General features: G+C 37.1%; 2 protein-coding genes across 4 annotated transcripts; both read right to left on the reverse strand.

Moving 5' to 3' along the window:
- Positions 1-585: 585 nt before the first annotated feature.
- Positions 586-6,473, reverse strand: LOC311085643 (uncharacterized protein). Its single transcript, XM_084118199.1, has 4 exons — positions 6,245-6,473; positions 2,815-5,180; positions 1,878-2,012; positions 586-1,420 (listed from the first exon to the last, which is right to left on the reverse strand). Exons 1-2 carry the CDS (start codon positions 6,366-6,368, stop codon positions 3,766-3,768), a joined length of 1,539 nt encoding a protein of 512 aa, XP_083974325.1. The 5' UTR covers positions 6,369-6,473; the 3' UTR covers positions 586-1,420; positions 1,878-2,012; positions 2,815-3,765.
- A 2,532-nt stretch (positions 6,474-9,005) lies between these two features.
- Positions 9,006-15,605, reverse strand: LOC311085660 (uncharacterized protein). 3 transcript variants are annotated; one of them, XM_084118226.1, is made up of 4 exons: positions 15,481-15,605; positions 15,121-15,198; positions 13,378-13,578; positions 9,006-10,157 (listed from the first exon to the last, which is right to left on the reverse strand). In XM_084118226.1, exons 3-4 carry the CDS (start codon positions 13,430-13,432, stop codon positions 9,271-9,273), a joined length of 942 nt encoding a protein of 313 aa, XP_083974352.1. In that variant the 5' UTR covers positions 13,433-13,578; positions 15,121-15,198; positions 15,481-15,605; the 3' UTR covers positions 9,006-9,270. The 3 variants fall into 3 exon arrangements, with proteins under 3 accessions (XP_083974352.1, XP_083974353.1, XP_083974354.1); XM_084118227.1 differs by lacking the exon at positions 15,121-15,198 and having other exon boundaries at positions 15,481-15,601; XM_084118228.1 differs by lacking the exons at positions 13,378-13,578; positions 15,121-15,198; positions 15,481-15,605 and adding an exon at positions 10,803-11,075.
- Between the last annotated feature and the right edge of the window lie 1,744 nt (positions 15,606-17,349).

The following is a 17,349-nucleotide window of genomic DNA, read 5'->3' on the forward strand; positions in this document are numbered from 1 at the left end:
TGTGAACAGATCATGGATCTGAACTGACCCTCATGTAAAGACAGGGTTGCCAGGTTTTCGCAATAAAATCTGCTCAGTTGCTTCTCAAAACTAGTCAAATCGTGCTCCTGGGGGTAAATATTATGTTAGTGGGGTCACTTTAACACACAGAGTTGAAAAACAACCAGAGGCAACGTGAAAAAATAGCCCAATTCTGTGGGAAAACCACAGACCTGGAAACACTAATGCAGTGCGCTGTCATACATAAGTAAAAAAGGAGGACAATAAAGGGGTGGTAGATTATGATTTCACTTTTCTAACTATATTTAGTGTGTAATGTTGCTATTTGGGCAAAAACAACATCTGCCAAGTTACAAAGCTCAAAGTTCAAAGAAAAGGGAGATATTTTCTTTTACAGAAATCGCTTTTTAAGGACTAGAACAAACGACTGATAAGGACTACACAAGCTTTATCCCATGTTAGTGACATCACAAACCCTAAAATGTACCTGCCCCTGGAAACACACAACAAAGGGGTGAGTCCATGTTGAGAAGAGGTAGAGCTGTTGTAGTAGAGCACATTTGGGAGTCTGCTCAAGCTGTCGCATCCGTCTTTACACATTTATTGCAATGAAGTACATAACAAATCCAATAGCATGTCACTCTGTAGGCATCTTACACCAGTTTCCAAACGAGCGATTTATAGATTATCATGACAGAATATGCTAATCAATTACTTGAAGATATTTAACTCCACATCAGCTACATCATTGTCCGACTATGGTTTGAGAGACTCTACTTGGGGGAGTAGTCTCTCAGAGACTTAGTTTACATCTTGTAAAAAGGAAAATGATACCACCCTTTAAAAATAAGCAATTTTCGTGATGAATGTTGATCTCGAGTGACATAAAAGTTGCATAAATTCTGACATGACTTCAGACTGTGGTCACATTGCTATGGAGCTCATAATATGACAATACTATTTGAATTTGAATTGTGTAAATTTGAATTATAAGTGAATATTATGTGGCAATTTGCCTAGTTCTGAGTGTTTTTTTTTTTTTAACTGAGTACTGAACATTTGAAATTAAACAATGCATTTTCAAAAGACGCAAATACATATAGTTTGGCACACAGTCTAATGGTTGAACAAAATTTAATTTTAAATGACTTTTTGTTGGAGTAGTTCAGCCTCAAGCTAAGGTGTATATGACTTTCTTATTTTGAATTGTTAGACGAATACAATCGGAGTTATATTAAAAAATATCCTGGCTCTTCCAAGTTTTATAATGGCAGTGGATTACAACCTAAAGATTGAAACTCAAAAACATGCATGAGTTTGTGTAAGAACAATATTCATATTTAAAACTTTATAAAGTAAAATAACTTCCGGCCAAACGAACACACGGATTCCACTTAAATGTAAAGCACAACTTAAGGCCCTTTCACACCGGATGCGTAACGAAAAAGCGAATAGTTCGTGTGCGAATAGTTCGCGTCAAAACCCATCACATGAGCCGCGTAAACACGGTCTCTATCTCTATCTTTGACGATTAGCTTTCTATCCCAAATGTAGTTTAGCCTGCTAGCCTACATAGCACAGGACTATACAACAACTAAAACTATTACACAACATACTCACAGTCGTGATAACCGAGTTGGTTGGCAATGCTACGCCACACAATCATTGTCCTTGTAGTATGCGATTGGCTGAAGCCTTTTCTGTCGCCGCAAAAGGAAAAAAAAATCGACATCGAAACGAAAAAAATAAAAGTCGTTTTTTCGCCGCAGCACATTCGCGTTCGGTGTGAAAGCACTCATTACACAAACAGCTGATCAAAAAATAAAACCATCGCGCGAATTATTCGTGCGACAAAATCGCGTCCAGTGTGAAAGGGCCTTTATGCGACGTACTGCTGATATTTACGCTATGCCATGACGCACTACGCTGCTTCTGACGTCATACATTTCGTGAGTTGTACATTAGGGGCAACCGGGCAAGTAGAATGCGTTTGGCCAGAAGCTAGAATTTTGCTGGGCGGTTTAAAAAAAAAAAAACATCACGGTTTAAAAAATCCACATCACGGTTTTTTTCTAAATTAAACCGGTTTCACAGTAAATGACAGTGTTTTTTTTTTTAAGCATGATGGGTGTTAACCACATTTTCTACTGAGTGAGAGAGGAAATACTGCAGTAGATTAACTTATAATGCCTTATTTTATTGTCATGAGTGAATGAAAAAATCCACACTAATATTAATACAGGTTTGCAAGGTTGTTTACAAAGAGGCCAGCAAGACGCGCTTTAGGAGCGGCAGAAATAATGGTTTCCCCGGTAACGGCTGTACTCAAAGCAGCAACGCTGCTTTATCAGGAAAGATAAATAAAGATTCAATCGTAATAACAAAGAAACTTTTCTAAGACAGTCAGTAAACTTCAGATACGTTCATACAGTATAAAAACGCGCGCCGCGAGAAAAAAAAACACTCTCACCCCCACACGGCTGCGACACGGCTACCGGAGCTGATCGCGCCCATTCTAGTCAATGCTTGTGTTTCAGATCGAAGCTTCCCAAAAGCAGCTCTCCGCGCCGCTTCGCTAAATATAGGCGCCTAGTCTATTTTGACGCACGCGTGTGGAGGACGGAATAAAACCTTGTCGCAGCCGTAATGCGCCGCAGACGTGTGTTCTGTGTTGTAAATGAGGTGCGAGACAGTGTCGCGCAACGCCGCGTTCCGATTAAAGCGACATACACCGGTATTGCGGTTTATTAAAAATTCATATCGTAACAAAAATAAACACCGGTATTCGGTATGAACCGGTAAACCGCCCAGCACTACTTTGTAACGTGTTAAATATGAATATTTTCTTCCACAAACTCATCGTTTAGCTTCATAAGGCCTTTTTTAACTCCCCGGAGCCATGTGAAGTTCGTTTATGACTGATGGATAAATGTTTTTGAGCTTCAATCTGTTGGTTGCAATCCACTGCCATTACAAAACTTCTTTTTTAATATAACTCTGATTGTATTATTCTGAAAGAAGTAAGTCATATACACCTAGGATTGCTTGAGGGTGAGTAAATCATGGGCTAGTTTTCATTTTAAAGTGAACTAATCCTTTAGGAACTATATTCTTCAGTCAATGAAGGACAAGACAGAAAATTTCACTAGATCTATTTGTGAATTTGAAACATTTTTGTGAAACTAACATATATTTGTGGAGATTATTATTTGTGCATATGATAATTTTTTGTGAATCTCTTAACATTTATTTGTGGATCATAATCAATTTGGAATAATGGAACAATTCAATCTCCTTATAAGTTACTGCTGTGAAGAAAGACCAGATCTGTCAAAATCTAAAATAATTCACATATAAAATTGATGGTTTCACTCGATCTTCAACCAGAAGGAGCTGGATTAAATAATATCCAGTTGGTTTATACTTCTGCATCGGACCTAAGCCAGAGCCTATACGCTGTAGGCTACGCGTTGGTTTTCATTTATACTTCTGCGTCGTTGTCCACGTTGACGCGCAATTACACATGCAGAGGGAGCAGTTCTAGCAGACCAATCACAGCAATCACCGCGTAGAATTGACACGTTGTTACATTTTTGGAGAAGTGCACGTCAGGGTACGCCGAAGGGCGTGCGCTACACACAGTCTACGATGTAGCTACGGCACAAGTTTGACGCAGAAGTGTAAATTGGACTTAATACTTAAGCAGCTCGCATCACATTTTTACATACTCATCTAAACGCCGCTCACAGCAGCGTAGGCAGTGTCTCAATGTTCGCCAACAGTTTTTTTTAACACATGTTTTTTACCACATTTTTTTTTTGTATGACGCAGTAGAGAACCTGAATTATTATAACTCTTCCCGCACTGATCACATGTGTACGGCTTCTCTCCAGTGTGTATCATCTCATGTCTTTTCAGATTTCCGGACTGGCTGAATCTCTTGTCGCACTGTGAGCACTTGTAAGGTTTTTCTCCAGTGTGAATTCTCTGGTGTTGTGTCAACATGGCATTTGTAACAAAGGTCTTCCCGCAATCAAAGCACATGTGATTCTTCACACCACTGTGTCTTTTCTGGTGTATTTTTAAAGTACACATCTGAGTAAAACTCTTTCCACACAAAGAACACATGTAAGGCTTCTCTTTTGTGTGAACTTTCAGGTGGATCTTCAGGGATGATGATGAAAGACATGATTTCCCGCATTGATCACAGTTATATGCTTTTTCCCCAGAGTGAGAACGCAGATGTAATTTAAGTGTGAATGCATGTGTGAAACTCTTCCCACACTGATCACATGTGTATGGCTTCTCTCCAGTGTGGATCCTCATGTGAAGTTTAAGGGTTTCTTTTTCTTTAAAACTTTTCCCACATAGATCACATTCATGTGGCTTCTCTTCAGAGTGGACCCTCTCATGTTTTCTCAGATTTCCTGACCAAGAGAATCTCTTGTCACAGTGTGAACACTTGTAAGGTTTTTCTCCAGTGTGAGTTCTCTGGTGCTCTTTCAATATGGCAGCTGTAATAAAGGTCTTCCCACAATCAACGCACACATAATCCTTCACACCGCTGTGTATTTTCTGGTGTATTTTGAAATAACCCAGTTGTGAAAAACTTTTTCCACACAAAGAACACATGTGAGGCTTCTCCTTTGAATGAACGTTCAGTCGGCTCTTCAGGTGTCCTGCCTTAATACATTTTTTACCGCATTGATCACAGTTAAATGATCTTTTTCCAGAGTGAGAGCAAAGATATAGTTTAAGACAGTTTGCTTGTGCAAAATTCTTCCCGCACTGATCACATGTGTGCGGCTTCTCTTCAGCATGAATCCTCTCATGTCTTTTTCTATGTCCTGACTGGCTGAATCTCTTGTCACAGTGTGAACACTTGTAAGGTTTTTCTCCAGTGTGAATTCTCTGGTGCCGTCTCAATACGGCAGCTGTGGCAAAAGCACTCCCACATTGATCACACGTGTGCGGCTTCTCTCCACTATGAATTCTCATGTGACGTTTAAGACATTGTTTGTATGGAAATCTTTTTCCACACTGATTGAATTCTTTGATGGCTCTTCTCCGTACACATTTACTTTCGGTCTGTGAGCAACAAAAAGATATTTCTTCAGTTTTGACGCATTTCTCCTCCACTTCATTCAGTTCTACTCTCTCCTCGTGTTCTTCCATAAGGTCTAAAATGAAGAAAAAAAAAAGAAAAAAAAAAGTCACACATAATAAAATATTAAAGTCCCCATGAAATCAAAATTGACCCTATTTACTTTGTTAGCGCATATTATTAGTCTTGTGGTGAACAATTAATCCGTGCAAGAAAATATTAAAAAAAATAATAATTTACCATGGTAATCTTTAATCAAAATCTGAAAATGCCCCTCCCCTCTGCATTGGAGGACCTTCCCTGATGACGTAGGTTTGAGGACTTGGGTTGGGAAACGCTTAACCACTCCCCTCAAACCGTTAGTCTGCTATGAGCGAGAGATGGAGAGGAGGAGCGCTAGAGTAAAACCCTGCCCTCTGTTCAATATTCCTTTTCACTGGGAAATACGTCACAACACTGGAGAAAAGTCGTTTGCAACTTCCGGTTCACGGGGACTTTAAAGACCGAAATGTGAATGTCAAGGACATTTGCTACAAATGCTGTGCTTTGATGAGTTTTTAAAATAATTTAATTATATGCAAAATTATATGCGAAATTATTCAAAATTAAATAAATCTCATTACCACAAATGTAATTAAGGTGTCACATATGAATCAGTAATGACTAGATGTACAGAGGAATATCTAAAAAAATAAATTATTAAAACATATAATTTGTTAGTAATTAAAGGCCAATACACATCAAAAAATATAATTGCAATCTAACTATAAAATGTAAAAAATCGTTCTAAATTTAAAAGAATAGCAATGTCCTCTCCACAACTATAATGACTCAATGACTAGCTGAAAGATTCTAGGCAGATTATGAATATAATTTGATACTACCGACTGATCATGCTAAGTCAGAGACAGTTGCGTTCAGTCGGTGCTTACAGTCGGTATTTAACATCATGTAGTCATATTGGTGCTATTTTTTAAACCTATAATCAAGCAATAATACAGACTTATTCTAAAATCAGGATTTGAAAGTATCTTTACGTTTACCTATGATAGGCTCCGGTATACTAACTGACAATCTGCTTTAAGTTTTATAATCTTCATGTTTTACAGCATAATAAAAGACTCAAGAATAAACACCAACCTCTCAGTTCACCAGTATCTTCATGCTTCACTTTGAAGGGTTCTGGATCACTCCTGTTCTCACAGTAATCTTCAATAAACTCCATCTTTACAGATTTATGTTCTTCCAGATAGTCTGAATGCATGTCTTCACTTGTAAATTGTGTCCGTGATGCTTTAAGAAGGCTGCAAATATTTTGTTTTGCAACAGCAGTTCTAGCCTCTCTTCGTCTTCTTCTTCTGGTTTTTAGAGGTCTGGGAAAACAACGTAAAAGGTGCATTTCCGCCACCGACTGGTCTGGAGTGTGAAGCGCATAGTTGAACACTTTTCTGAGTTTATAACATGAAATATAAAATTACTCCTCATTCCAAACACACCACTGACATTAACTGTTTTCCCTCAATCATCAATTTTAATCAAAAAGCCATATCATACTGTTTGCCATCTCTTAAAAATACTAACAGACTTCCATTCCATCACCCAACAATTTTGCACAGTCAATGTGCCCAACTTAGTCTTCAATGTATCAGTAAATTTCAAAGGATTTGGGGATCCTGGCAATTCAATCCCCCTTTGGACAGTTAATAATCTACACAGTCAGATAATAATACTACAAACCCATGTCATTCACTCTCAGTCATGTTTGGAGTCAAATATCATTTATTAGACATTAAAAGGTTTAAAAGTTGGAAAACGTACTAAGGATCTTAATTTGAGTATTGAAGAATATCTGTATGGTAATGGTAATGGTGGAGTGAGTGCAGGTGTGAGCCGGAGAGGATGATGGGACATGTAGTGTAGACAGTGACTAATGGGTGACTGTGACACTTACCAAATATTACACAATCTAAAAACACAAAGCTATTGTGAAAATGTGAAAAGCTATCTATATGTAGTTACTCTACAACTTTTGACTTATTTACCAAGTGCAGATGTAAGAGAAACTATCATGTAGTTTTCCAACCGGCTGCTTCTTTTATTCTATACCTCATGCTATTTTTCAGTATCTTTTAAGTCAATAAAGAGAGAAATCTATCTCATTCATTTTCACTTTAGTTTGAATTTTATATTTCTTCATCGACTAATACTGACTAAGCATGTTACTCATTTTATCAACAGCTTTTTATTGTGGAAACAAGGGAAAATTTGCACTATGAACCCGAGAGCACCTGTAAAGAGGTGGTTGGCAAAGGGAGGGAAGTCTCGCCACATAGCCAGATCTTGGCAGATGACTGATGGCAGAAGGTCTGGTGTCCATAGTAGCTTTTATTGTCTAAGGACCGCTCAAGAGCTGTCTGACAACTTTGAACCTTTTGAGGTGTTTCCAACTTTAGGGCTGAGAGTAGCAACGGGAGATATATTATTATTATTATTTGTATTTATTTTTCTACCTTTATTTAAGCAGGATAATCTCTCTGATATTAAAAATCTGTTTCACGGGAGTGTCCTAGCCATGACAGCAGTACAATTAGATTCAATCAGGTTAGCAAAGCAGAATAACAATAAAGACCAAAACACTTCAAAACAATTGCACATCATTGAGTCACCTTAGAGTGAATGAATAATACGTTTAATTATCCCTTTTTTTGGTGGCATAAATGCACCTCGAGCTTGTCTGCCAACTGCAAACAAACAGAAAAGGAGACGATATACCCACTAGCGCCTTCACTTTCACTCACTCACTCACTCACCGTTGAGCAGTTCACTGTGCTTTGTAAGCTTCAAATTGGCTTAACCAACCAATCAGAATCAAGGACCACAACTGTCTGTATTATAAATTAAATGAAACCCAATTTGAGGGAATTACACAGACATACAAATGGTTTCAGATCTGTTTTGTTTTTTTTGTGGTATTTCTTCATTTATGTTCTTTTCTAAACTTCAATTTAGGTGCCTGCCTAATTGTTAATAGGGGATGGTGCATCCAAACTGTCAATGTTTATTCTGAATTCCTTCATAATATTTTTCCTATCAGCGTTTTTCATTTATGATTTGTTCCTTAGTAATTAAAAATCTTTGAATATCAATCTCCATCAAATTTTCATATTCAAGTATTTACTCATTTACTGTTACTTATTATGTTAATATTTTATTCAGTTTCATTTATATATGCAGTATTTATAGCATTGTCCATGTAATGTATATATACTTATTTCATGTTCGTTAAGAAACTTTGTTTCTCCCAAGGATTGTTTTTCTCCATTCTGTCACCTTACGGAGTTTTGGTTCCTTGCCACTGTCGCCTATGCCTAGTTGGGGACACTTAATATTGATCTCCCTGCATTGACACCATTAGCCTATATGAGAACTGAACTGAGCTGGACAATGACATCACTGTTTTCTCCAGAGAGGCTATAGATAAATGAACTGAATAACTTGTTTATAACAGAAATCAATCAACACTCAACTTACTTAAGCTGGACAATGACACTATTTTCTTCTAGATCTGCTGTAAATCCAAAAGCTTTGTTTGCTGTACATCCAGACAAAAATAAATTTCCTTTCATTATTTTCAATCTATTTTTGAAGTATTGTAAAAAAGCGCTATATAAATAAAGGTGACTTGACCCCACGAGAAACCACCACGACTTTTTTTCATAAAAGAGTAAAAGAAAAAGTCACATATGCATTAAAAGAAATTTGGGGAAACAAAGGACAATGCAAAAATCATAATGTATAATGATTCAATTTATATCATAGCTGACAAAAAATCTGAACATCTTTGTCACAGTGTGAACACTCGAAAGGTTTTTCTCCAATGTGAATTCTCAGTTTTTTTCGGTTTATCAAATGTCTTTCACACTGCTTTCGCACTGGTATGTGTTTTCTGGTGTACTTAAAGCGCTCAGTCGTGTAAAACTTTTTTCACATGCAGAACACGTGTAAAGCTTCCCCTTTGTGTCAACTTTCTTGTGCTTCTTTCTTTCTCCAGAATGAGAACACAGATGTAATTTCAAAGCTCGAACACTTCTGAAACTCTTCCTGCACTGATAGCATGTGTTTGGCTTCTCTCCGGTGTGGATTTTCATGTGATCCTTAAGGAGTCTTTATTGTGTGCAGCTTCTCTTCTGGTGCTGCTTCAGTTCACCCTCTGTAAAATAGTCCTTTCCACAAACATAGCACACATAATTCTTCACACCGCTGTGTCTTTTCTGGTGTTCTTTTAAACCATTTAGCCATGAAAATCCTTTTCCGCACAAAGAACACACGTGAGGCTTCACCTCTGAATGAACGATCATGTGCTTATTCAGGGAACCTGCCGAAAGAAATTTTTTACTGCACTGATCACACTTAAATGGTCTTTCTCCAGAATGAGAACGTAGATGTAATTTAAATGAACATGCGAATATGAAACTCTTCCCACACTGATCACATGTGAACGGCTTCTCTCCAGTGTGGATTCTCATGTGATATTTAAGGTATCCTAGTTGTGAAAAACTCTTCCCACATTGATGACAAGTGTTTGGTTTATCTTCAGTGTGGTTTTTCATGTGACTCGTAAAGTTTGTTTTTAGTGTGAAACTCTTCCCACACTGATCACATGTCTTCAGCTTCTCTCCAGTGTGGATTTTCAGGTGTTCATTTAAGACTGACTTTTGTGTGAAACTCCTCCCACACTGATCACATGAGTACGGCTTCTCTCCAGTGTGGACTGTCATGTGTCTATTAAGGTTATATTTTCTGATGAAACTCTTCTCGCACTGATCACATGAGTACGGCTTCTCACCAGTATGAATTCTCATGTGACGTTCAAGACCTTGTTTGTATTTGAAGCTTTTTCCACAGTGAGGACAAGTGAAATTGTTGCTGGCATTTCTCAGTACAAATTTACTTTCAGTCTGTGAGCAACGCAACGATTTTCCTTCAGTTTTGATATGATGTTTCTCCTCCACTTCACTCAGTTCTGCACTCTCCTTAATTTCCTCCATCAGGTCTAAAATGAAATTTAAAAAAGTTTTATTCATCAAAGAAATGTGAAGAGATAAGACAACTTATATGCAAAATTATGACTGCCTTGATTTTTTTAAAGGGGTAATATAATGCTACTTCAAAAGTTCATTATTTTGTTCATTGGGTGTAATAGAAATTCAAATATTCAAGTATTTTTATTCTGAGGAATTTTTACTTTACTACATTCCAAAGCACAATATCATACTACATTTCTTAATGTATAATTTTTCGTTATTTTGAACTGAAGAAATTTTCACATACTCTGATACTCGTGACTAAACTGATTCTTTTAAATGATTCTGTTAAGTGTAAATGAAAATCATATTGGTTTGTGAACTAAATCTGCTGTAAAAGGATGATATGTTTAAGCTCGCTGAAATGCTCGCATGCAGACATGCCCACATCAATATCTCTATGGTGTGGGTTTTAGGAAAAATACAAAACATTTAAATAATGCAAATGAATGCACATGCATCTTCCCCACTGCTGTAGCAGTTTCAAACGATATAAAACTAATATGTTTGCATAGTGTTCTTTGTCAAATGTTATGCATTGTTGTATTACAAATTTATTAAATGTTTAAATTAGGTTTCAATACAATAGTATATAAACTGAGAAAGCTCTGTACCTTGTGTTTTACATTGAGGCATAGATGATTAGATTCAACCCACATGTCTGACATTAACCTTTTGTCTAGCCTGGTTAAAACCAGACCATTCTCAGTAGTAACTGAATTATGGTCTGGCAAAGCTTAATTAATAACTCATTTCCAAAGGGGCGTCACCAACGGACGTCGCTCAAATGCCTCTGGGCGCAATTGGATAGACCTAAAACCAATCAGAGCGATCGTCATCGTGTAAAGCCATATGCTACGTCCCAATTCGCCTAAGTTACACTACGCCATAAAAGTATGTACTCTTTTTGTGAAGAAAAGGTATTTACTTTTGAATGTGTAGCAAAAAAGTAGGCAACTACTTCGTCATCTTTATCGGACGGATCTGTCGCGTACATCCTGTCACTTAAACTGCCCTGTCAATCATCTTGTCACAGTTAAAATCCTCTATTAAATCTAATTTAATTTCTTACCGTTTCGGAGAGAAATGTAGTAGCACGTTCATCTGCCAGTCGGTCTTTCATGGAGACTGTCCTCATGCATTTGCAATTTGAATCTAATAATGCATTTAAAAGTTGGTGCGCTTCAAATGCCTCTGGGCCCAATTGGATAGACCTAAAACCAATCAGAGTGATCGTCATCGTGTAAAACCCGCCTCAACGTTTCTGATTGGTCCCTCGATTTGGACGGATTAGAAATCGGCTTGAATGGGCTTTTTGCCAGACTACTTGCAGAGCAAATTTAAATTTGCAGGAAGTTTGTCTGGGTTTTCCCAGGCTACCTTTTGTTTGTATGCACCTCCTGTACGCAAAACAGTGTCATTGTCCCAAGTTAAAGTGTAAGTTGCAGGTTAACCACCACAGCCAATTAATGTCTAAATTAAAGTGCTCTATATGTATATACTGTATTTAATTATTTCTGTCTTAAAATGCGTTAAAATAACATTTATTGGGGTTTCTTCGAAGGTAGCGTGTTTTTTCAGTTACTGGGTGATGACGTCACAAGAGGAACTCGCAACCCATACTCCGCTAGATTCCTACTGTATTATGGCTATTTGGAGAACGACTGAGGATGTGGGAAACCATCAAATTCTTTATGGACCACAGCCCTACAATTTTTAACCAGTCAGGCGTGAGAGAGGGAAGCCATGGCACTCAAAGAGTTATTAATGCTTGGTGTGAGAAGAATGAGTGAGTTGGCCAGGTGTCCTGGTGAGTAACGTTGGAGCTACATGTAGTCTGGTGCAAACTTAACCCGGATAATATAACAGAACAAGCAAGTCTTTTCAAAATATTGCCGTCATGTAGAATAGCAAGGAGGGACAACGACTGAACTGAATACATTATTTACTTACAGTAAGTCAGTCCAAATCAGAGCTGCAACGTTAGAGATGCACACACTGCACAGGCATCAATAGCTAGTCTCATCGACGCCTCAAACGTCATGTAATACCCTTCCTCAATCCACGCGTTATCAATTTCTCACGATTTAATTAGCGATGTTTATTGTCAGAAAAGAAAAAGAGAGATCGATGTCCCCATCACTGTGTTTGTGTGGTCTATCAGCAGTGGAGAGTGTGTGCTGCCGTGAGGTGAACGCGTTTTGTTTAGTGGAACAGCTCGACCTGCGACCGGCTGATCTGTCGTGCCTGAACCCGTTTGTTTTGCGAATAGCTTATTCTCATTTCAGGCAGGATCACGGTCCCCTTGAAGTCAGCACACACGAGTATGTTTACAGTTGAGTTATTTTATCCATAATTTTTTTTATCAAATAAAACATACAACCAACTTTTCTGAAGTTATGCAAGGCGAATATAGCTGCAATCATACGGTAACTCTACTAGTGAGTTCCTCTTATGACGTCACGCCCCATCTAGTGGAAGGGAGCGGGAGCGGTTAAAACCACTGTTAAAAGTGCCAACTTTTCAAATTATATCAGCATTTTGGTATAAAAAAACAATGATGGGCGGTTCTTATCTTTATGTTTAATAAACACATTGCATTATCTTCCTGAAAGATTTTACCTGCAACTTACACTTGAAGCTATGATAATGTAAAGGTATGGGTGATACTGTCAGGCTGATTGGATTAGCATTTATGCATGGAAATGATTAGCATGTATGCATGGAAATGACACTTATGCTGATGAGATCAGGAAATCTCTGTAAACGAGCTGACTCACTGCATCCACTAACCTTCATTACTGACTAGTGCTGGCTATATGATATTTCATAATAATGTTAGACCCAGCAATTCCCTCTCCACAAGGGATTATGAGCAATGTGATTAAACTGTACATTATTGTAGCTCATCTATGCCAATACTTTCTACAAAGCCCCTCCTTGTTCTCTGATTGGCCAGGGTTGAAAACGTGTTCAATATTTTACAAACACTGTTGCAAAAAAAATCTGAACCAGAAATAAAAGAAATGTAAATAAACAGCTCATATATAATTTCCCTCATAAAAGCCAATTTCATTGTTGAAAACAAAAAAGATTACTTTGAGGCTCTATTTTGTACCTAGTTTTATTATTTGCTACTGTTATTTCATCCCACAACCACTAAACAAATAATCAAGAATAAAAACCAACCTCTTTGTTCTTCAGTATCTTCAGATTTGATTTCGCAGGATTCTGGATCACTCATGTTCTCACTGTTCTTTCACAAAATCTTCTTCGCTTGTAGACTGTAGACTATTCCAGCATTTCTAGTCTACTATTGTAGACTATTCCAGCATTTCTTGACGAATTGTTGTGGGAGGAGCTTCACTGAAGGTGGTAGGTGGAGCAGACCTGAAACCGAAAATAAAATCAGAAGTAAAATGGACATTTTTACTCATTCACACATTATAAGCATTTATGTACCATATTTATTTATCCATTCAGAAAAATGTAAAGTTACTGAATTTGTTTAATTAATTCTGTTTTAACATTATTTTATCTTCAACATAAACATATGGACAAAGTGATATAGAAAAAATATAATTCATAATCAGAATTAAAAGAATTCGCAGAAAAAGAAAGAATAAATGTAAGAATAAACCAATTCAGAAATAAATGTACAGAAAATATAACACTTCAAGGCACAATATGTAACTTTTTTGCTTTAAAAATAGCAAATAGCAAATATCACTATAACTATGTTTTTTTTGTGTGTACATTATCCCCGACTGTTTCCAACAACTTTCAAACCAGGAGAAATTTGTAATTTAATTCGAAGACACGTCCCGTTTCTTTATTTCCATTTTGTCGCCGTCAATGGCGTCATATCCGCGTTGTCCCTGGTTTCCGCTCGTGCTGCCATAGTAATAGTACACATAATAATAGCCTTTGATAGTAACCAAGGCGACAGACGTGGACAACACAATTTCTATTTGCACGCTGTTGTTGTTTCGTTCAAACATTATGGACCATGGCAAGCAGACTTTGGATAAAAAAGGAGAACTAAAACGAGAATCAATATCAGTGCGGTGTTTTCGAGATGCCGAGAGCTCAGTACACAGTATATAGACAGTATATAAACGAGAGCTCCACGTCCGAGACTTCGACCGCTACATGTACTGCGGTCAGGTGAGCACATTTACATAAAACTAATCAATGATATATAGTTCAACAATGATAAAATGTTAGAATATGATCTGTATGTTATTCTAATGTTGATCTAGCTTACTGCTAGTCTGATACAGACAAACTACTAGGGATGCAAATTATCGATTAATTCATTAATCATTAGTTGACTGACCTTATCGATCGATTAACTGATAATGTCAAATTCTCACTGTATCAATAGTGTCTTTAACATAAAAAGCCAAATATTGCTTATATATTGAATAAAAATGCATGTTATATTGCTCAATTGATGTTTTATTGTAACAGTTGGGATATGGTACAGATAATGGAATTTATGTAGTTTAAAAAAAATTATGCACAGAAATTTAAAATACATAAAAAAAATTGTGCACTGGCTCACCTGTTGCATGTGAAACATTAAGCAACATAAAATAAGTTTTAAATAAAAATCTATATGGGTAGGCTTAGCCTATTAAGCCTACATAATCTATCTGGTAAACTACATATGAAAAACTTGAACATTAGCAACAGCACTTATAATCCCCCTTGGTCTGAGAAAGGTAATAGCCTAGTATTACTAGACCAGAAAACTTATAGAACTGAACACAACTTAAATCATCCCTGAGGAAGATGACAGTAAAATTAGAGGGCATCCCTTATATTAGAACAGTCAAATGAAGATATAGGCTAACTGTCCTGAAACAAATATACAGCACAAAACGCTAACTGTTATGTTCCTCACCAAATGAATGAGATGTTGCTCACCTTGCATTGCTGTTTGAGCTGCGCGTGAAATGAATGCCGTTAATCTGGATCGCGTTATTTAACTCAAAGAAACGTATCCTTTATGAGATTAATCAGATACAAAATATAAACATATAAACATAATATTATAAATTATATCTGCACAAAATTAAGCGAATACACAAGTGAACTTTAACTAAGTTACGTGCCATTCAGAATGACTCATGTTGTGGACGCGCTATTTCTGGAGCAACGCGACTATGGCAACTAAACCCAAATAATTCACAATATTTTATTACAATAACCTATTGTTGTTATATGAGATAAATCAGATATAGATACGTTAGGCCTACACAAAATAAACACAACATTACAACTTACATTTACACAAAACAAAAGGCTGCGAATGAATGCACACGCAAACTTATAGTCATGATGAAGGTGTAAAATGGTCCAAAACATAACTCCGGCGTGCTCGCTATGTTTGCGGTTCTTCTTCTTCGTTTGGTGTTTTATGACGGTTGGCAAACCAACTTTCGGTGCATTACCGCCACCAACTGGACTGGAGAATCTTCTTCTCTTTGAACCAACTTTTTCTTGAATGCAGTAAAAATGTCTACATTTTGTTCCTTCATTCCATTCCTTCTGCCAAATTTCCTGTATTTGTTTCGCTATTATCACTCTAATTTCTGTTTTACTTAATGCCACTTCAATGTCAATTTGTGAATGATTTAATGCCTGTTTAGCCAGATTGTCAGCCTCCTCGTTTCCTTTCACACCCATATGCGATGGAACCCATACAAGATTTACCAGAAGTCCATACTGTCTTGTTCTGTAAAGACTCTGCATTACTCCGTTTATCATGTCTTGCCTTGCTGATGATGCTCCACTTTCCAAGCTATTTAGAGCTGATAAAGAATCTGTACAAATCACTGCCCTTTGTTGGTTGTATTTCTTCTATCCACTGAAGTGCTACATATTGCTATTATTTCTGCAGTTAATACCGAAATATTATCTGAGGTTCTTTTTGACATTCTAATGTTAAAAAGTGGAATATATACCGCTACTGCTGTTTTCCCAAATTCCGGGACTTTTGAACCATCAGTGTATATTTGGACTGCACTATAATAAGTTTGATCTATGTATTGCTGTATACATACATTTTCTAATCCATTTGTATCGTTATGCTTTTCTTTAAGCAATTGGATATCAATCAAAGGCATTAGGAAAAGCCAAGGAGGATTTGCTGACCTTGCCACAGTAGGGGCAACATTGAAATCACTTAATCCCATTCTCCGGGCTTCCTCATTGGCCTTCCATCCAAAAGTTGATAACTTTTTGTGTCCATATTCCCAACAGTCCTCCAACACCATTTTAACTGGGTGACTGTCCGAGTGTCCCTTTATGCTTATGAAATACCTCATCTTTAACTTGAGCCTACAAATTACTTGAGGCATTACACCCATCTGTACTTGCACTGCTGATATTGGGGAGGATCTAAATGCTCAACAACAAATTTGCATAGCTTGTGATTGAATTGTCTGTAGTTTTACGAGTTGTGTTTTGGATGCAGTGCAATATGCCATACTGCCATAGTCTATTGCCGATCTTATTAGAGCACAATATATTATTTTAAGGGACTGGCGACATGCTCCCAAATCAACTCCTGCTAAACACCTCATGATATTTAATGCTTTTTGCATTTGTCAACCAGTTTCTGGATATGTATTTAAATTTCAGTTAGCGGCGAAAAAAAAAAAAAAAATCAATATTGTACATTTTAGTTTAACCTAGTTAGCCTATTTAGCAGAGTTTTTGTTTACTGTTTTTTTGTTGTTGTTGCTGTTTTTTTTAATAAATCACAAATTATAGTATTTAAGTCTATTGACACCAATGAAAGGAGCTTTAAGTGGCAGTTTACATGTGATTTAAATGCATCAGCATAATCAATGAGGTGAAAACAGGTGCAGTAGAAATATATAGCAGACTCCCCAGACAAATGTTCAGTCTATTATGTGGAAGCAGGAGAGAACCCAAACGCAGGCAGTGTGCAGACATTAACACGGTTTTATTAAGACAAAAATGGGAAAACAAAACCCACGATGGGGTAAAACAAGGCTGGTGGGCAAAAACAAAGACAAACTACACTAGACAGCTGACTAGACAAATAACTAACAGCAACAAGATCAGGACTTTACAAGGCAGAGTTCTTCACAAAAACTCACAGGAAGGTTTTCACTCAGGTAAAGT

Source organism: Abramis brama (genome assembly GCF_963993115.1).
Source record: "Abramis brama genome assembly, chromosome: 6".
Lineage (NCBI taxonomy): Eukaryota > Metazoa > Chordata > Actinopteri > Cypriniformes > Leuciscidae > Abramis > Abramis brama.

What these genes read in the sequence shown, in the direction of transcription:
- LOC311085643 (XM_084118199.1), bottom strand. Translation starts at nt 6,368, where the DNA reads ATGCATTCAGACTATCTGGAAGAACATAAATCTGTAAAGATGGAGTTT. An exon ending in AGATACTGGTGAACTGAGAG is followed by an intron (nt 5,181 to 6,244) that starts GTTGGTGTTTAT and finishes TCTTCATTTTAG; the next exon opens with ACCTTATGGAAGAACACGAG.
- LOC311085660 (XM_084118226.1), bottom strand. Translation starts at nt 13,432, where the DNA reads ATGAGTGATCCAGAATCCTGCGAAATCAAATCTGAAGATACTGAAGAA. An exon ending in AGATACTGAAGAACAAAGAG is followed by an intron (nt 10,158 to 13,377) that starts GTTGGTTTTTAT and finishes ATTTCATTTTAG; the next exon opens with ACCTGATGGAGGAAATTAAG.